The 21389-nt window shown below is 39.3% G+C and overlaps 1 protein-coding gene across 2 annotated transcripts in view; it reads left to right on the top strand.

The window, feature by feature from the left end:
- lrch4 (leucine-rich repeats and calponin homology (CH) domain containing 4) overlaps window positions 1-21389 on the top strand; it is a 48753-nt gene that overhangs the window by 14715 nt on the left and 12649 nt on the right. For both annotated transcript variants that reach the window (XM_067523742.1, XM_067523741.1), the window contains exons 2-16: window positions 7992-8136; window positions 10372-10501; window positions 10806-10911; window positions 11727-11973; window positions 12459-12555; window positions 13143-13248; window positions 13333-13445; window positions 14189-14241; window positions 16161-16316; window positions 16570-16638; window positions 16835-16889; window positions 17005-17068; window positions 19415-19516; window positions 19595-19692; window positions 20064-20201. In XM_067523742.1, coding sequence (XP_067379843.1) covers window positions 7992-8136; window positions 10372-10501; window positions 10806-10911; window positions 11727-11973; window positions 12459-12555; window positions 13143-13248; window positions 13333-13445; window positions 14189-14241; window positions 16161-16316; window positions 16570-16638; window positions 16835-16889; window positions 17005-17068; window positions 19415-19516; window positions 19595-19692; window positions 20064-20201 — 1679 coding nt within the window. The remainder of the gene's footprint in view (window positions 1-7991; window positions 8137-10371; window positions 10502-10805; window positions 10912-11726; window positions 11974-12458; window positions 12556-13142; window positions 13249-13332; window positions 13446-14188; window positions 14242-16160; window positions 16317-16569; window positions 16639-16834; window positions 16890-17004; window positions 17069-19414; window positions 19517-19594; window positions 19693-20063; window positions 20202-21389) is intronic.

Here is a 21389-nt window from a genome sequence, read left to right as displayed (position 1 = left end):
AGTTATCACAAATATATTTTTATACTTCCTGTAAAGTTGCTGACAAGCATTTCTGAATTAATGTAGTTTCTTACTGTTGGTCTAGCGCTTGCCATATACTTCCTATAATATTGGTGTCAGATTGTGGAACCAGTCTGATGTTCGATTCAATTTGTTCTAGAACCTATTTTTAGAATGAACTCTTCCTATTTTTAAGGTGTGAGCTGGCGTTTCACCATGCTTTTTTGTTTGTTGCCCCATGTAAGATGTTCTAGGTACAGGCATGTGATATGAGTAATTAGTCACAATATACAGTATTTATTACAATAGTGGCCCCACCCTCCCAAAAGCTAGTTTTTCTTGTTTTTCACTATACCAGCACCATTTTGCATGGTAGATACAATAAAAGCTTTACACAATGCTGGGTAAATCTTGACTGATATCTTTGTCATACTGTATGTGTACATGTTACCAAAATCGACCATGAACCTATTATAAAAATTAAGATTGATTTAGGATGTTTATTCATAAGATGTAGACTTCAGTAAACTTTTACTTGATTTTTATTGTCTCAGTTTGAGTCAGCTTAATTGTATTAAACAAACGGTCATGAAATATACATAAATTTAGAGTCTTTGGAACTGGGGTCAGATGCATTGATTCATGATTGATGCAACAGTCTGACCCACAGAGCTTGTTTCTATAGTTTTGCTTCTTAGCTTGTTGTTACAACACTGTAACAGGAATCAACAGCACCACATCCTGTCTTACAGCAGAAGCAGACTTGTCTTTAGCGTGTGTGTGTGTGCGCACACCACTACAGCTAATGTGATCAGGGAGACAGGTAGGAGGGTACTCGGTGTGTCATCTGGAAAGAGGAAAGTGGACGAGGAAACTTGCTGGTAGAACAGGGAAGTTCAGGAGTGTATACAGAGAAAGAGGTTAGCTAAGAAGAAGTGGGACACTGAGAGGACTGAAGAGAGTAGACAGGAGTAAAGGGAGATGTAGCGTAAGGTGAAGGTAGAGGTGGCAAAGCCCAAACAAAGAGCATATGAGGACTTGTATGATATTATGATATAGTATGATATAGTGTGGAGCAGGAAGTAGCAAAGATTAGTTAAAGAGTGAAGTGAGGAGGAAGTTGAGGAGGATGAAAAGTGGAAAGGCAGTTGGTCCTGATGACAAACCTATGGAGGTATGGAAGTGTCTAGGAGAGGTGGAAGTAGAGTTTCTGACTAGTTTAACAAAATCTTGGAGAGTGAGAGGATGCTGAGGACTGGAGGAGAAGTGTACTGGTGCCTATTTGTAAGAACAAGGGAGATGAGCAGAGCTGTGGCAACTACAGAGGAATAAAGCTGATGAGCCAAACAATGAAGTTGTGGGAAAGAGTAGTGGAAGCTGAGCTAAGGGCAGAGGTGAACATTTGTGAGCAGCAATATGGTTTCATGCCTAGAAAGAGAACAACAGATGCAGTATTTGCTGTGAGGATGCTGATGGAGAAGTACAGAGAAGGTCAGAGGGAGTTGCATTGTGTCTTCGTAGATTTAGAGAAAGCGTATGACAGGGTGCAGAGAGAGGAGCTGTGGTATTGTATGAGGACGTCTGGAGCGGCAGAGAAGTATGTTAGAGTGGTGCAGGACATGTATGAGAGCTGTAAGACAGTGGTGAGGTGCTGTAGGTGTGACAGAGGAGTTCAAGGTGGAGGTGGGTCTGCATCAAGGATCAGCTCTGAGCCCCTTCTTGTTTGCTCAGGTGATGGACAGACTGACAGATGAGGTTAGACAGGAATCTCCATGGACTATGATGTTTGCAGATGACATTGTGATCTGTAGTGAGAGCAGAGAGCAGGTGGAGGAAAATCTAGAGAGGTGGAGGTCTGCTCTGGAAAACAGAGGAATGAAGCTTAGCTGCAGTAAGACAGAATACGTGTGTGTGTGAATGAGAGGGACACAAGGGGAACAGTGAGGTTACAGGGAGCAGAGGTGAAGAAGGTGCAGGGCTTTAAGTACTTAGGGTCAACGGTTCAGAGCAACGGAGAGTGTGGAAAAGAGGTGAAGAGGTGAGTGCAGGCAGGTTGGAACGGGTGGAGAAAAGTGTCAGGTGTGTTGTGTGATAAAAGAGTATCAGCGAGAATGAAAGGAAAGATGTTCAAGATGGTGGTGAGACCAGAGATGTTGTTCGGCTTAGAGACAGTGGCACTGAAGAAAAGACAGGAGGCAGAGCTGGAGGTAGCAGAGCTTAAGATGTTGAGTGAAGAGGATGGACAGGATCAGGAATGAGGACATCAGAGGGACACCTCATGTTAGATGTGTTGGAGATAAAGTCAGAGAGGCCAGATTGAGGTGGTTTGGACATGTTCAGAGGAAAAACTGAATATATCATTAGAAGGATGCTGTGGTATAAGCTGCATATGCTAAATCTGAAGCTGAATTTTTTTCGAATACCACTTTATTGAAGCCTTAATACAATTGCTATTCCTATAAGCAAGAAACATAACAGCTCCATGGCTTCTATGCTGCCACCACCAAGCTTCCCATGTGTAATTTAAATTTAACACACCTATCTCTTCTACAAAACCTGATGGCGCCCAAAAAAAAAAAAATGAGGTGAAGTGAGGTATTTTCTGCTGAATTCTGTCGTTGACTAAAAGTTAAAATCTCTTGACCCTGTTTTAACCACAGACCTTATTCCGATCTGCAGCTTCTTTTGCTACTACCAGGTTACAGGAGCAGTCTTGTGACTTGTAAGATAATAAGATTTGCAAGTGGATTAGCTTGTTGTTTGACTTCAACAGCAGAATGCAGTTAGTTCCTTCCCCTGAACACATCCTCTTTAGAATAGATACGTACAATCGGTATATTACCTTTGGGAAATTTCAGTCAAGTCAAATAAGCCGTACAAGAAAATGTGAGAAGAGGGTGTCCTGGAGAGTGTGTGTGTGTGTGTACTGCCCATTGTAAAAAGACGTTTTGAGTTTGGAACAGCAGATTAAAGAACTGATTACATCAGACTCTGGGATTCAAATTAGCTCTGCTCACCAGTGTGTCATGCTAGAGGTTTGGGGAGCAGCAGTGATGTTAATGTCTAAGTAGTAGTAGCTCTGTAATTAGAGACAGTGTTCTCCTCTGACAAGATTTTGCTAATCCTTTGAAAGTGTGGGACAGGCTCTATGATTTTTTTGTTATACAGCAAACCAAAATGTCTTTACGTTTTTTCAATAAAGTATGAAAAAGCTGCAAAATTGATTTAGGTTTAAATACCTTTTTTTTTTTTTTTTCCCAAAGCAATATGGGTGTCCTAATGATATTTATTTTCCTAGCCTGAGTACAAGTACCCATATTTGAGTACTTGCCTATACAGCATACGGATATGAGTACTAGACTGTTGTGCTTCTAGTAAGACCTGCTGAATAGTAAAATCCTCTTCAATCCTCTATTTACCTGGCGAGAGACACTTTCAGACGCCGCCCACACTAACTTAAAGACTGACTTTCAAAGAGTGAACAGTTCAGTTAAACACTGTTCTTCCCAGTCTGGAGGAGGACGCACATCAACTAAGGTTTCTATGGTAGAAAAATCCTCAAATCCAACAAGAACAGAAATACTTGTACGGTATCCAGACATCCCTGGTGAAAATCTATTCCATGTTGGATACAGTTTCATCATACACGTGCTCAGCAGAGCACTGCAGGGCCTGCTGCTGCACTGTAGTGTGGACTTAAAAGCTTTAAAGCTCGCCGCATTTCTGGCCACAGCACAGTCAGTAACTTTGCAGCAAGTGTTTTCCATTAACAGTCGAACGGATTCCACGTTGGGATCTATGCAAAACTTCCCTGAGTTGGTCAAGTCAGCACTGATAAACAGGGCAATGGCTTTAATCTAAGGGCCAAGAATGGTGCATGAGCAAAACCATTAACAAAAGGAAAGCAACAGAAAGTGACGGGGTGGGGGGAAACCTCCTTAAAGCTAGTAGAAAGACCATCTATGCAACATTATTACATGTGAGTTTTGGCTTGTTGACTTACTGCTGCCTAATTTCTCACCTTGACCTTGACAAGCTGTTCAGTGTCTACTTGCATCATGACTCAAAAAGTTAATCCAGGTCAGCTGAGATCCTTAAGATCCCAATATGGATTAATCTTCTCAGAACACATTGTCAGTGCCAGTTAGTGACTTGCTCGTTACCGGTAAGATCTTAAATTTACCAATTTACACTTGCATATAAATTGTGGGTGGGTGGGGGATAGAGGGGCAGTCCAGTGAGATACATTTCACTGCTCATTCCACAGCACATGCTTTACTTATAATGAAGTCAGTCTGGCTTTGACACAACAGCTTTCAGGGCGTTTGGATACAGATGTGTCCTGGGGGAAAAGGCCACCTGAGACATATCAGCTGTTAGGGTTCTCTGTAAGTTCTGTGTAAGAAATAAATATGGACCACGTAGTTTTACGGAAATATCTTTAGAATGAAAATTGAAGTTGGAGAATAAATGTAGTAAGTTCAAAGTGCTCACAATTACAGATTCAAAAATGTTTTCAAATCATTACCCTTTTTATAAATCTAACTGGAGCTCCTACATATCTGGTTGTCTTTTGCAACCTCTACATCCCCCAGAGCATGCACACACACGCGGACACTCGCACTACCCTTTCCACCCCCACCTATTGTTTACACAGCTCCCCTCCAGCTATGGGACAAGGAAGACATGAAAAAAATTAGGCCTTGTTGCTACTGTGCCGTCTCTAGACACACAAATACACATACACTTTCGGGGCACACTAAAGCATTCTGTGGTGTTACGGCAACGTAAGGTTGTGGTTTCTAAAAAAAAAAAAAACATTTTTATGTTATTTTGATGATAATATGAGAAGCTGGAACCAGTGAATATGTACATGAACACAGACGATAAACAGAAAAAAAAAACAGAGAATGTTTCTTTGTCTTTTTTTCAAACCCCATCCATCTGTTCCACTGTTATTAGTCTAACTTTATAGCAACAGAAGTCATATTTTGTTTCTTTTTATCCTTTCATTCTTACAAAGTAAAATTCACTGAACAAAGGGAGGAACTGCCTCCTCCTACTCCTGCTCCAGCCCCCCTGCTTCCAGCAGCAATCAATAAACAGCCATTGGGCTGTCTGCCATTGACAGACTTTTGTCTCATTTTGTGGCCAGTGAAAGCTCAGCACTAATGCTATTTTTTTTTTTTCTTGGCAGCTCTGTAAACAATATATTTATGCTATATTGTGTCTGCTGCATCCTCACAATCCATTGTCTCTCTAGCACAGAGTTTAAATGACACAGATTTCTCCAGAGGAAGACGTTATGTTGATGAGGTGTTTAATACTGGCCATAGATACTATCATAAGGGGGAATTCTGGGGAAATTGAGCACTGGAATTAATTAATCATTAGTCATTATTTTTAAAGAGAAAAAAAAATCAATAAACCATCAATATTCTGTTGTGTGGTTTTTTTTTTTTGTGGAATAGCAAATTATTACAGGTACCTGTACTTATGTTCATTTTGTCTAAATGTTTTTAAATAAATCACGCAATTGAAAAAGTATAAGCAGAGTAAGTTGTTCGCTGAACAATCAGTCCTTTACTGTTCTAAATGTATATGGCAAAGCATCTGAACCAACTGGCGTTATTAAATTGGTAAGATTACTTTTAGTTTCTGATTAAAATGATGCCATTGATTATGTCAAGAGGACACCTTCAAGGTGACAATGGCCTGCATACTGTAGCTTTGGAAACAAAGTGGGAAGCTGCCAAAAGTAGCTATTTTTGGACACACTTACCCAGTTTAGTCAAAAGTGGAGGAGTTCTGGCCTTGCCAAGGTTCTGTCACAGCACTGTGGGTTCCCAGCTTGGTGCTGGTAGTTAATTTTAGGGTGGTGGTTTTGGAAAAGCAGTATGGATACTGTCATAATGGCACAGGGATACACAAAACATCAAACCTAAGAATTATATGATGCTGCTGTCATTTGGTTTATTATCTCAGTTGAGCATTACAATAAAAATCAAATCACAAACTGAGGGCAAATGAACAGAAGTGGCATCAGTAGAATTATAGGAGTCTAATTCACCCATACAGTGGACTAAAATTCTGGATATTTCAACTGTCTTGCTTTCTATTTTTAATCTACCTTTTGTATATGTAATAATTATAATTGTAATATTATGACTGGAGTCCTATTTCTCCTAGTAGTCCTAGGACAGAGAGCTAGGAAGCTCATTACAATACACGGAGGGTTTCACCCCAAATCCAGCATCCTGAGACTGTACACTATGCGGAAGGAAGGAGGCCGAGGACTTGTGAGCGTCAGAGCCACTATCCAGGATAAAACAACAAAGATCCATGAAAACATCAGGAAGATGTCCCCAAGTGATGACGTGCTTAGTAAATAACTTGGGCAGCAGAAACCTGAGAAGGAAGAGCAGGAACCAACATGAAAGCGAAAAATCCCTGCACAGTATGTAGTAACAGCAGGTAGAAATAGTGGCTGATATTAAATCGTACAATCAGCTGGACAAAACTGGACTGAAAGACAGCACAGAGGAACTAATTATGGCAGCACAGGAACTGGCCAAGTACAAGATCAATAGAGGCCTGGATCAACAATACCAGGCAGGAATCTGAGTGCAGGCTGTGCAAAGATGCCTCTGAGTAAATCCCGCACATGCTGTAACAGTGGCGTGCAAGATGCTAGCAGGTAGCGAATGACATAACCAAGTGGCTGAGTATAGCCTGTAAGTCCCAAGTTCAAAATGGGATGTACACTTCCAAAGGTGTTTGAATGACAAAGCAAGTGGGACTTCTATATATAGACTGACAAACTGGTAATGGCCAATCAACCAGGCATAGTAGTGGTGGATAAACAGAAGAAATGTAGCAATCGCAAGTGATAGCAACATCAGGAGGAAGGAACATGAGAAGAAATACCAAGACGTAAAGGAAAAGCACAAAGGATGTGGATGGTGAAGGCCTAAGTGTGGTAATCAGAACACCAGGGGGTTGTGAGCCCCAGACAGGGAGAGTGGTTCCAGCAGATTACAGAAACATCGTCTGAGATCTGGTTCCAGAAGAGTGTAGTTCTATGAAGGGCTCAAAGCACTAAAGGTGCAGGACTCTCAATCTCCCAAACTAGAAGACCTGAGGTTAAAGGGAAAATAAAAGACGGCTTGCAGGCATATAATTTAAAAAAGTATCTATCTATCTATCTATCTATCTATCTATCTATCTATCTATCTATCTATCTATCTATCTATCTATCTATCTATCTATCTATCTATCTATCTATCTATCTATCTATCTATCTATCTATCTATCTATCTATCTATCTATCTATCTATCTATCTATCTATCTATCTATCTATCTATCTATCTATCTATCTATCTATCTATCTATCTATCTATCTATCTATCTATCTATCTATCTATCTATCTATCTATCTATCTATCTATCTATCTATCTATCTATCTATCTATCTATCTATCTATCTATCTATCTATCTATCTATCTATCTATCTATCTATCTATCTATCTATCTATCTATCTATCTATCTATCTATCTATCTATCTATCTATCTATCTATCTATCTATCTATCTATCTATCTATCTATCTATCTATCTATCTATCTATCTATCTATCTATCTATCTATCTATCTATCTATCTATCTATCTATCTATCTATCTATCTATCTATCTATCTATCTATCTATCTATCTATCTATCTATCTATCTATCTATCTATCTATCTATCTATCTATCTATCTATCTATCTATCTATCTATCTATCTATCTATCTATCTATCTATCTATCTATCTATCTATCTATCTATCTATCTATCTATCTATCTATCTATCTATCTATCTATCTATCTATCTATCTATCTATCTATCTATCTATCTATCTATCTATCATAAGTAAATGCCTTGCTTTTCCTTTTTATTGGAGAAACTGATATATCTCTCTAATGTTTGATTGTTCTCTGTGTTTCCAGATCTGTCTAAGAACCGCCTGTGTGAGCTCCCAGAGGAGCTTTGTCAGTTCATCTCTCTGGAGACACTGAGCCTGTACCACAATGGGATGCGTATACTATCCTCCAGCCTGGCCAATCTTCAGGCCCTGACCTACCTCAACCTCAGGTACCTCAGCAGCATACACTTCAGGAGCCAAACACTGCTCATCATTTGTCAGTATTTGCCCATTGTATAGCAGTTAACATTACTAAGCCTTTATTTGATAGTCTACTTTAACAAAGCCGCTCATGGTCCAGGTAAACCGAGGCCATCTCTGGTCATCTTGCCTGATACACGTATACTTTTATTATGCCTCCAATGGAGGTGATACAATTTTAGGCTAGGATTCCCAGCACTTTCACATGTCCTGGATGAATCTTAAAGTAAATGTTCATCTCTCCATCACTAAAGTATCACAAATTACATTAAGCAACTTCCTAAACATGGAAAAGTTTTTTTTGTAAGTGCTTTCCTGCCTACAAATTATTTTTAAACATCTAGCTTGGTCCCTAAAGTGTAAAAAATAAATAAATAAAAAAATTAACATGTCTTCTTTGTAAAGGCTCTGACAATAAAATTTCTAGAGAACCGCTTCAACCAAAACATGGCAACCTGTTGTGGGTTTTTTATTTTTTATTTTTCATTTACTTTAAGGCCAATATTTTAGCTATGACAATGCTGCGCATAGCGGTTGCTATTTGTTTTCTTTTTCTTTTTGCATGTCGGTTTCCAATTGAGATTGTGTATACAGAGGGACAAATAAAATGAATGAACAGTTATGAGCATTGAAACAAGTGTAGAGAAAAACTTCATTAGTATGCATTTATTAAGGGTATTTCAACATATTATTGTGGTAAATTAAAATGGCTACAAATTAACATCTCTGTACCACTTCAGTAGTGTCTTTACAAAGATTTGATTTTATTCTAAAAAGTGGAGTTGACCTAGCGATAATCTTTTTATTATTTGGTTGATTTATTTTTCAATTAATCTAATAATTAATTTAATAAAAATAAACATTTTATAAAATCAATTATTTATATTTTATTATTTAAGAAAAAAAAATCATATTCTCTTTATTCAAACAAATATGACTGCAGGACTTTATTCCCCGAACAAAAAATAGCCTAGTCTTAACCGGTGATCTGTGTTTTAAAGACTAATATAAAGTCTCCTCACAATATAATTAAAGCAAGAGCTTGTTCCATTGTTCCTCACAGTGCAGAGTGTTGTTTGGTCACTGCTTAAAATACTCCCATACTTTAGATAAGCAACTGAAAAAAAGAAAAAAAAATCCCTGATCATTAGCGGACTCCATGCTCTCAATAGACACAGCCATCTTACTTCCTACTTGTGACAAATTGATGCATATTATGTAAATCGGCAATCTATTACGCCAACTCGCGGCCCCAACGCAGATTAAATTGTTGTTTGTCATTGCTAAAAAAACATTTTTTGTTATAATAGGACACTGCACAGAAAAATTCCATATACACAACTGTAGTGTCTTTCTGTTAAAACATTCTGAGTACTTTTAAAAAAAAATTTTTTTGAAATTTTTACCCCCAGGAACTATGGTCTAGGAATCTTCCCTAGAGAAAAAGTCCCTTTGAAGAAGTCTTAACAAATCAGCACTCTTGCGGTCAAAAAACCAAAAGTGTGTGTGTTTTTTGTTGTTGCTTGTCTTTACTGTGATCTGTAATGTATAGTGCTGCTGGTCCTGTTGTGATGGACCGTCTTGGACTGATTCTTGGGCACTTCAGTAAGTGCTATCCCCAATCTGTGTTTTCTGGGCAGGTAGAACTATGAAATGTGCCCGAGAACTGAATTTAGTTCCTTCAGTGGAAACAAACGTAGAGCAACTAAGCATCTGAGAAAACCTACTCTGGTACGGCCTATACAGTAGGTTGAACCAGGAAATTGATCTATAAAAATACACAGTCCCATGTTGGAATAAATTGCCATTAACTTCTCAATTTCCTTAAACACACCAGCAGCAGTTTGCAGGTGTGTGTCTCTTATTTGGGGGCTGCATTTGAACTCAAATATTTGTTTATATTGAAGAAGCTGTTCAAATCCTTTCAATTAACAACAGAACCACAATCACACTCCTCTCTGCTCCACACTATAATTTCTGTGTTGCTAGGAGACCAATAAAAAAACTCCAGGTGGAAAAGTGTGTGCTATTCTGGAAGCAAATATAATATACTGTATATCAGAAAATGAATATGGGGAAGGAAACATGTTGTCAGTTATAAAATAATAAAAGTGCAAGTCAGCAACCTTTTAAAATACCCAACCTTCCACTAAGACCCGGTGGATAACTGTGTGGTGTGTGTGTGTGTCTGTGTGTCTCCACAGCCGTAACCTTCTGTCCAGTTTACCCCCATCAGTGTTTCAACTTCCCCTCCTGCGAGTACTCATCATCAGCAACAACAAGTTGTCTTCACTGCCCGCCTCCATATACTCCCTGACACAGCTCAGACAGTTGGTATGATACACACTCATGCTCACACTGCTGTCTCTCATCAATAGTATCTATCTATGCTTTAACTTAGTTTCTCAACAAAAGTAGAGGGAAAATTTAAATTCCACCAGTGTTGTGTAGCACTTGGTAGAAACACTTGATGGTTTTATTTCCTTTTAAATTTCATTTAAAAACTTTAAGTTTCTATTCTAAAGTCTAAGTTTAAAGCCTTACATCTCTAAGGCCATTTCAGATGTAGTTAAAGAGGTCATTCTTATATATTTTTTCTAGTTTTACTTCACTTTCTTCTTTGTATTTTTCCCGTCAGGATGTAAGCTGTAATGAGCTGCAGTGTTTGCCTGCAGAACTTGGCCAACTAGAGTGTCTGAGGGACTTAAACCTGCGGAGGAACCAGCTCAGCACTCTGCCTGAAGGTACAGGCACACTTGATCCATTGATTCATTTGGTCAATAGTCATCACTTAATGTAGTTATTAGTAGGTGCAAAACACTTCACACCACTTGGAAATGAGGCTATACTAGTGTTAGCACTACCACAGGCTGCAGTGCATGTTATTGGGAGTTTTGATCAACTAGAGTAACATTATGAGAGATGAGCGTGATTCACACTTGGCACAGCAGACGTTAATGAAGACTTTTTTACATGACCCAGTACTAGCAGCTGTGAACTGGAAGAGCTACTAAAACCAACAAAGTGGCATTTATGAGAATGAAGTGAAGTGGTTTATACGGAGTAAATGACCAACACTAGATCCAAATGCTGTTTTAAAATGGTGGCACTTATATATGTATTAATTTAAGGGGAAGCAAAATTTAAAAAAAAAATGGACTGTATTACAAAATAACCTTTGTCATTTTCTGAAATAACATATTAACATTGCCCATATACACACTAAAATTAACAATGAATTCCTGCAGCCTGGATTTGTTCATTTGTCTGTACTGATTCCTAACTGCGTGGTGAAGAGTTAGGGATGGTTGTAAATACAGTTATGTAAGCGGAATGAAGTTGATTTAGTGGTGTATGCGGTGGAAGTTTTGTGATTTAGCAGTCAAGTGTCAGTTAAAGTAAAAACTTTAGATTTGAATTGTGTTGGCTTCAGCTATTTTATTCTTAAGGCTATTAAGTGTTTAGAACTTTTAATAACTTATGTTGAGTATATTTATTTTGGTCTAACTCAAGTATCCAATGCTATATTTAAAACTACCCTTCTCTGTGTCCGATACAGAAATATCTGAGCTCCCTCTTGTCCGACTCGATGTGTCCTGCAACCGCATTTCCCACGTGCCCCTGTGCTACCGCCACCTCCGGCATCTCCAGAGCATCTCACTAGACAACAACCCGTTACAAATGCCACCTGCACAGATCTGCTCTAAGGGGAAATACCACATCTTCAAGTACCTCAACATGGAAGCCTGCAAGAGGAGCCAGGATGAGCTGGAGAGACATCTAAGGCCCACTGGGTTTAACAGCTGGTGAGGGAAGGAGGGAGGGAGGAAGCAGAGAAAGGGAGGAGATAATGTGGGAGTATCAGAAAGTATTAAGGTCGTTACGGGTCAGAATATCATGACATTTTAGAGAAACAACACTATACAAGAAAATAGGTGGCAACCCACAAACAAGACCAGCTACTATAGCTAGACATTATTATCCTATACTTAAAAAAAGAAAAGGTAGAACAATGAATGTACAGTTGAAGATGAGGGACTGTTTATCAAATATTTATACATTTAAATGCACTCTTTTAAAAGCGAAGAGTGGCTTCCAAAAAATAGACAGAAACAAGGAAGAAGATACGAAAAAATTTCTGTGTTCCATCTGGAGAAAAAAAAAAAACCATGACCCGTTTAGACTATGACTCCCTCTTTAACAGTAAGTTAGTTTATTAACTTGAGTGTCTGTGTGAGTATATGTGTTTACTTGAGTTATCCTGATTTGTGCTCTGCGTGTTTCCTTTCAGTCTGTCCGACCAGGAGCTGTTCGCAGGTCCATTTGGAGGGCTGGACTCTGGCTTCAACAGTGTAGACAGTGGCAGCAAAAGATGGTCTGGGAATGAGGTAGAACATTGGACAGACTCTCACAAACACAAAAAACAGCCTAAATAAGTTATGAGCCAAATGGATAGAAGTGGATAGGAGTATCTGTACTCATTTAGTCATTTAGCAGACGCTTTTATTCAAAGCCACTTACACAGGAGGTACAAGGCAAGCAAAGTCAAAGAGAAAAACATCAAAGCAAAGTCCTATAAGAAAGGTGTTTACATTTCACGAGATTGCAAGAAAGAAAAGGGAGGGAGTTTTTTTTTCTTTTTTTCTTTTAAATAGATTTAAGTGCATATTAAGATGCGGAAGAGTTCTGTTTTCAGCAGTTTTTTTTTTATATTGGGAGTGATTTTGCTAAGCGTGCAAAGTTTGGATCATTGCATTGAAGAGTGTGTGCTCTGTACTCATTATCCTAACAGAGTTAGTGATCTATTAAAGAAATGGTTTTACTATATGTCAGAGAAAGTATGTCAATCCTATTCACAGTAGCACATAAACACAGACAATATTGTGTACAAAACATTATAGGACATTACTCAATAGGTGTTTTGGGTTAATAGATTCACCCAACCCATGTGCCTTATCACTGTCTGCATGTCCAGTCAGCAGATGATTTCTCAGAGCGTTCCCTCCGCATATCTGAGGTCAGCAGAGACCAGAAGAACCTCGAGGAAGAGGTGGCTGGATCTCCTCTAAAAGCTAACAAAGGTAATTAAGTGCATTACTAAATAGGGCTGTGAAAGGTCTGGATTTTCCATTTTTCAAGAGAAGACAGACTCTCTCTTTTTACAGTGAATGGAGATGCTGAGCAGGTGGACTTCATTGACAGCAGTGTGACAGAGGAGGAGGAAGAGGAGGAGATCAGGACAGATCGACCCAAACCTAGTCTCATAGCGCCTACTCTGGTACTAATGATTCAATTAAATTCAATTCAACTGTATTTATATAGAGCCAGTTCACAACATAGACATCTCAAGGCACTTTACAGAATAAAGTCAAGACTCTAAAGATGTATAGAGAAACCCAAACTATTCCCCCTTGAGCAAACCAAGCCCTAGGCAACAGTGGAGAGGAAAAACTTTAACAGTAGAAACCTCTACCAGAACCAAGTTTAGGGTGGGCGGCCATCTGCCTTGCCTGGTTGGGGTGAGTGGAAAGTGGAGAGAGAAAAGAAAAGTGCAACAAAAATCAACAACACAGCACCAGGCATGTTGGTAGGACCAGTAGCTGCACACTGGAAAACACACAGCTTTAAAGCCCGGGGACACCTGCAGAAAGGGACAGAGAAGGAGAAAGAGACAAGTACGGGAGATAGAACACACAAAGTTAATGTCATACAGTGGTGAGAATTGTGGGGTGAGAGGAGAGGAGAGAGGGACAAGAGGAGGAAAGGAGCTCAGTGCATCGGGGGGGGGGGGTCCCCCAGCAGTCTAAGCCTATAGCAGCATGACTATAAATATAACAACAAGCTTTATCAAAGAGGAAGGTTTTAAGCCTAGATTTAAAAGTAGAAAGGGTGTCTGCTTCCTGAATCTGAACTGGGATTCACAGCCTAATCACTGATTGTGTCATATCCTGTTGCTTCCTCAACATCTTATCGTGTTAAGTTAGAACAAGGAAGTTATTAATTGTGTGATTTCTTTTTCAGGACCAGAAGGAGAAATTATCTTTGTCTCAAACCCAGGACTCAACAAAATGCAGGTAGGTCTTACAATAGTAATATTCATTTTAAAATCTAGGCATAGCACATCACAAAACTGGGATATTGGGTTTTTAACTCCACCCTAGATTTTGGAAGTCTGACTGACTTGTTCATTTAAACTATAGTCTTGGAAACTCTGGTAGGTTAGTGGTGGGGCAATTAACAGGGTGAGCTTCTGTAGTTAACTTGCTCAAAAGCAGCTTAAGATACCTCATTAAAGGTGAGCCAGCCCACAGTGGCCAAATGATCTGAGCTAACATAGCTGAAAAGCTGCTTAAAATCGACCTCTGTGGTTTAAAAAGTATATCTTTGTTTAACGTTTAACCACAGCCAGCGTCACAGCTGTATGTGGTTAAAAACATTTTAGCTGAAAATGGTTCTGTAGTTCATCACTTCTACACGGAGTGTTGTTACTACTAGTTAGCAGGACTTGTCACATTAATAAGGACAGAATTAAGCACAGAATAAAACTGGTGGAGATCCCTGGTCTTCAGTGTAAATGTATGTCCGAGCTTTTACTGAGAGTAGAAAGTGAAAGATTAAATGGTGATTTGCATACTGTGAGTATCACTTTTAAAGTCTGATTTAGGAGGAATTAGAGAAGCAGCAAGCTTTTTGGATAGGATTTGCTTTCACTATTAGCATTGTTTGCTGGGACTGACCTTTTAATAAGGTCTCATTTGTTTAGAGCACTTGTGCCAAGGTGTTCCAGTAAAACTAAAGAGCATTTACATATCACCTTTGCCTCTCTTAGGCCTGTTTCTCTGACAGTCTTCCATTTGAATGTCAGCAGTGTGTCTGTTTTCTCTATCTGGAAATGTTGTACTTCACCACTCTGAGTGACAGACGGACCTCTAACAACCTTTACTTTCTCTTTTTCATTCTTGTTATACAAGGTTGCTTTACAGAGCTGGGAAAAGTAAATAGACTTCAGTTCACATTACTTAGTCACGCACTGGCCCTCAAACTCTGCACTTTAATGCCGTTATCTTGGAAAGTTGAAAAGTCCCACAGAATCCTGTTTTCCCTTTAGCTTGTGGTGTCGTTGCAGCAGAAGCCACAGTTCCGCCCCCTTTTGTGCTGCAACCCAGCAGGCAGCTTTTATTCTACTGCTCTGTTGTTCCATAGATAACTCCACTATTAAGATGGTGTCCCTGCAGTCCTATTGGCTACTTATTAAAATGTGACACAGGCCTTTTGGAGAACAGAACAACATACTTCATTGTTCTAAATTTGAGAGTTTAATAACTGCACTCAGCCCAATTACTATTCATTCATGTAGTGCTCAAATTTTATGTACTATACTTGATTTAAATTTAGTAACTGGGACAGAGGCCTATTCTGTGTGACTAGGGAAGATGTAAGTTAACTGTTGCTCTACAAACACAATACTTGACAATAAGGCTGTAGCTTAGACAAACGGATGTTCTGAAGCTTTGCTTCTAAAACTTCCTCTGGGAGTTTCTAAATTTAGTATACAGACTTGGATAATTGAAAATACACTCCAATAAAAATACGTGTTTTTGCACATCGTTCATACAAACTAAGTCCATCAGACTAAATTCAACTTAAATTGATTGTGCTTTTTTAGTTTTTATTCTCATGAATGAATGTTGTTGGGTCCCTGTACAGATCCCACAAAATATGGAACCAAGATACTGTAGGTTATGTGTAAAACAAAAAAAAGCCTAAATGTTATTAGAGGTAGGATTGATCTACAGGCATTGGAGTGCTTTTTGCCTCTTGACCATCAGAAACTTAACACACCTTACACCAACCTATGTTTGCTTATTGCTATTAGCCACAAATGATACAGTATGTATTTTCATTTTGGGGGATACCAGAAGGTTAACTGTTAGAGATACATGCAACAACTGATTCTTATTTGTCTTATTAGTGTTGTGCCTCCCCTCTGCAGGTCCAGTGTCCATGTGGAATTGGGCCCCCCATCGTCCACCTCTTCATCTCCTTTATCCCCATCCAGCCCCACCCTAGAGGAGAGGCGAAGGCCAGGCACTCTGCAAATCTGGCAGGAGAGAGAGCGATTACAGCAGCAGCAGAGAGAGAAGGCCAGGTAAGTTAATATATTTTACCTGTAACAACCCGATGTTTTACAAAGGAGAAATTAGATTTTTGACATCTTACAAAAGGGTTGAGACATTGGCCACAGACATCACATGACAACAATAATTTCCTCCAATCACTGAAGCAGTGTGAATGTATGTGTGTTTGTTTGTAAGGTGTCGTGTGTGCAACCCTTTGTGTCTCCCTTCTGTCTCTCTCATATGTAATTATGTGCTCTCCATGTCAAAACTGTAATTTTGCAGTTTGCTGAAGTCATCCACCAAAACAGGAAGTCACTTGGCCTCTGCACAACAGACAGGAAGCAGCTCAGCGTAAGTACAGGCCTGTACAACAGATGAAAGTCACCGTGAAACCAAAGCAGACACGCATATCTGACAACGGGAGGATGAATTATGCCAATTTTTTAAATCACTTGCATTTCTTCAGTAGCTATTGGGAGGTACTAAGTGGAGGGAAGCATGAGGGTGTGGAAAATGGTGTTTAAACTTGGTCTGTGTCTCCACCTAGTGGTGCCTCTCCAGAGAACAGCAACTCACACCCAGGCCTGCGGCAGCGATGTGCAGTGAGTGGTAGTCTAAAGTAGTATAAAGTTGAATTGAATAGTGTTTATGTTGAACACAGCTGAGAGGTGAATTGTATTTGCCTCGTTTGTAAACCTGTTTCTTTTTTTTTATTAGAGTGCTGACCAGATGAGCTTATCATCTCCATCAATACTTCTACAGCGCTCCAGCAGCAAAACAGGTGTGTACACATGCGCAAACACACACATACAGGAGTTACATAAAGAACAGTACCTTTTTTATGAAGGAATGATTAGCACTACATACATTGTTTCATTTAAAATTATTAGTGCACCTGCAATCTGACACATAATAAACCAGAATATGTCATTGTAGTAGATGGAGCTTAAACTTACACTACACACTCCAGTCTTTCTATTATCTTTTGTTGGTTTTGTTAAAGGATCACACAACACTTTCCCCAACCGGTCAAGGCACCGTGACCCTGGTTCTGCTGGAGAGAGTCCTCTCCACTGTTGCCTAGAGTTTGCTCAAGGGGCATTTGTTGGGCTTTCTCTATATATCTTTTATAGATATTATTCATTATGTAAAGTGCCTTGAGATGACTTTGTTGTGAACTGGCGCTTGCTTGTCCAGTTCAATCAACAGATCTAAATAAAGTCAAATTGATTTGACCACACACAAAAATGAAAAAGATTTCACTCCCAAACATATTTTAACATAGAATATTGGTCACCTCAAATATGCATGTTAAACTTTATTTTCAGCAATAACTGCTGGACAGGTCTGTGGCATTTTACTGATTCTTTTTTCCCTAGAAATTCAGGTAGGGATGTTCTCAGATTGATTATGCTTGCCCCTCCCAGGTGTTAAAACATCTTGAAATAAGTGCAGTGCCGGTCCAAGCAGAAATTGGGGAGGGTTGCATCAGGAAGGGCATCTAGCGTAAAAACTGTGCCAAATCAACATGCAGACGATGATCCACTGTGGCGACCCTGAACTCAAGGGATAAACCGATAAAGGGGGAAAAAAAAAAAAAAAAACAGATGCCTTACTACTCGTGAACAGGCTGCATCATTGAATTAAACAAGAAAGAAACCAGTGTGCATAAGGGGACTCAGGTCAGCTGGCCTCATGGGCAGAGTTGTCAATACAAAAACCCTGCTAAAACCAGAAGAAAAGGTTGCAGTGAGCCAACACTCACACACTTAAAACTGCTGGAACAAAGTCTTGTAGGGTCGGAAGTCAAAGTTTGAGGTGTTTGAATCCAGGGAAAGAACATGTGGCCGAAACAGATCTAAAGATATTCAATCCCTGCTTAACACCATTAGTGAAGCATTGAGGTCGAAACAATGTTTCGTGCTTTGGCAATAGACAAGTAGGCGATCTGCATCGTGTACCAGCCATTGCCAACCAGTATGGATACCACTCCATACTGAAAAGGCAAGCCATTCCCTCTAGGCAATGACTGACGGGGGGATAACATCATTGTTCAGCAACACAATCTTCCTAGTTGTGTAAGACTTATCTGGAGATAATTCTGCTGCTGGAATACCTAGTGATTGCTTGTCCAGTTCAATCACCAGATCTGAACCTCTTAGAGCTGGTGTGGGAAAGGTTGACCGAAGAGTTAAGAAACACTGCCCATCCAGGCCAGCAAGCCTTTGGGAAGCATCGCAATAAGCTTGGAAGACAATCACACCTGAATATCTGCAAAAACTGATCAATAAAATGCCACAGATTTGTTAGAAAGGTATTGTACCAATATTTCAGTCTTTTGAGGGGAGGGGTTTGTATGAAAGGACAATTTAATATGCAATTTTATTTGACCATCTATTTAAATACGTATTAAAACATTTTTTACACTGTGTTTTGTGATCCATTTACAATCATTTTAATAAAATCAACAATAGATAATAGATAACAAAGGTGTTTCCAAACCTTTTCTTGGCAGTGTACACTTTCAGAAAACATCCAAACCACCCTACTGGATAATTAGATTCTTTATTAATGACATTGGTTGTAGTGTCCTCTGCATCCTTCTCCTCCATAGTTTATTCTAGTCTAGCACCACCATGTGGTCACATCAAAAAGTAAAGCACTGAATCTTTAGCCCAAAATTACTTGCACAATAAAAGAAAAATAAAACGAATGAAGAGCACTTCAGCCTAACTGTCACTTCACTTTCAATGTTATAATTAGGGATGTTAGTATCCTTCAGTGCAGGTTGTTAATCCATTAAGCACAAGGTAGAATTCAAATTATTATGAAAACCCCCTGGACCTCCCCTGGCTGCCAAAAGGGCTCGCACTATTTCTCTAGAAAGTTCTGGAAAGTACATTTAGTTAAGAAGCAGGCATCTCTGCTTCATTTAATTATTTCCATTATCTGTTCCTACAACTTTCTACTTCTGAAACGTAGTATAGGGTTACAAAAACTTGTTTGCTCAAGGTCCACTTACTGGCTTGCCTGAGGAAAACAAAAAAAAAAGTAAAACAATCTGTTTATGACCACAGTCAGAGGATGTGCATGTCTCCTAACATATTGACCTAAATGTTTGTGTCAGATGTCCCGTCCTCCCCAAAGACATCCCCTCCACCCGGCCAGGCTCAAAGACCTAACAGCTTCCTGTTCCGTGCCCCTTCTCGCAGCAACGTCAAAACCACAGGTACAAACAACACAACACACAATTTACACTTTGTTCTCATCTGCAGTGTGATTTCACTACTGTACGTGTCTGTGTCAGGTCCAATATTTACTCTGGGTGAGTCAGGCAGAAGTGAGTCTCGCACGACACTGCGCTCTCCTAAGGAAGAAAGACCGGACATCACACAACTACGCAAGGTAACACACGACCTACTGAAATATGGAAGTTGGTCACTGGATAAGGTATAGTTAAATCTATTTATTGGCAGAATGTTGAGTTGCCACAGGAGTTGTCTGAGTGCACACTCTAACCTATGAGATCTCTAGAATTCTAAAATACCTTTTACTCTGTTAAACTTATATTAAATTTATTGAAAGCTCTGTGATGATGGTCTTTGCATATTAAATATCAAGGAAGTCTAACTTTTAATAAATGTACAGTGTGAGGAAAATGTTAAGAAGAAAAAAAATGCTACTTCCAAAAGGAAAACCTCCATGCTCCGCAACACTGTCACCGTTTATTTATATTGTTAAGATGTAATACGTTACACCTTGATTTGCCCCCCCAGAATTTGGAGTCTCGGCTGAAGGTCACTCTACCGGAAGATCTAGGTGAAGCATTATCCAATGGCACCATCCTCTGCCAGTTGGTCAATCAGATTCGACCACGCTCCGTTTCGATCATTCACATTCCCTCCCCAGCAGTAGTAAGTCTGGTCTTGCTGTTAAAACAATGTTTGGAATTGGTAAAAATCATGTGAAGCTATGTCACATTTGTCTTAGTAATAAAGCGAGGGGAAACAAAACTACTATTTATTATTCCACACAATGTACAAACGTGTACTTGCAAATAGAATTCTGCCTGTAAAGTCCATTTTGCGGTTTGCACATTCAGTTTTAGGCCTACAAATGTCCTTTCCAACACATGTGCATCTGTGTACTAAAGTGTATAAATGGTGAGACTGTAAGTTCCATTTTTATAGGTAGGTCATTAAAACAAACAGTCTGTAAGTGTAGACGATAAGATATTTAAGCTCTGTCCAATCAATTGGCCGCACTCGTTCCCTCTAAATATTATAGTAACCAATAAAAAGCTTAGTAAAACATGTCTGCCCATTTTGGGTTTCATACTGAATTATTTTTCATAATTTGGTTTTAAAAAAATTTGCTGTGGGAGGGATATGATTTTATCTGGTGTGATCAGTAGTGTTTCAGTAGTATTTCACACATTATGCCATACAGTCCCAGTTCTCCCAGCTGAATCCTTTTGGCAGTGCAGGTAGGCAGGGTAAAACAGCTGGTTACTATCTACTCCCAATCGTTGTGTATTGTGACTGAAAGCAGTAACATTAGCATATTCCTACTGGGAACACATTGCAACAGTGTTACAGAGGTATCTTGTGTTTATACAGTGTGACATTACCACAGACTCCCCATAAAAGACCAAACAGAAAAGTGCTATATAAGTGCAGACCATTTACCATTTTGGGTCTACATGCTTGTACATCCATGTACAAAGTCAGCCCACCCACTCTCGCATTTCATCCATGGCTCACTGGTCTGCTGGGCCTACCAGCAGGCCTTTACAAGTTGGCAAAAGAGCAAAGTGTACTAGGGCTGAACCCCAATCATTTTCAAATCCATATTGCCTTTTGGAACACAACTTTTTTTTTCATAAAAAAAAAAAAAAAGCTGTTATTAAAAAAAAAATTCTGTAGAGGAAGTGAATGAATGTGAATGAAAAAAGTTTAACTGCATTTCTGCTAACTGTAGTGAAAATGGTTTTAGCAGAAGCAAGTACTGATGAGCAAGAGACCAAACTGGTGTCGCAACAAAACGGTCACATCAGCAATAGTCCGCAATCTCGCAGTTGTGGGTTCGATCCCCGGCTCCAC

This window comes from Channa argus, chromosome 12 (genome assembly GCF_033026475.1).
Source record: "Channa argus isolate prfri chromosome 12, Channa argus male v1.0, whole genome shotgun sequence".
NCBI lineage: Eukaryota > Metazoa > Chordata > Actinopteri > Anabantiformes > Channidae > Channa > Channa argus.
The sequence above is the reverse complement of the archived record's forward strand: the minus strand, read 5'-3'. Positions and strand labels throughout refer to the sequence as shown.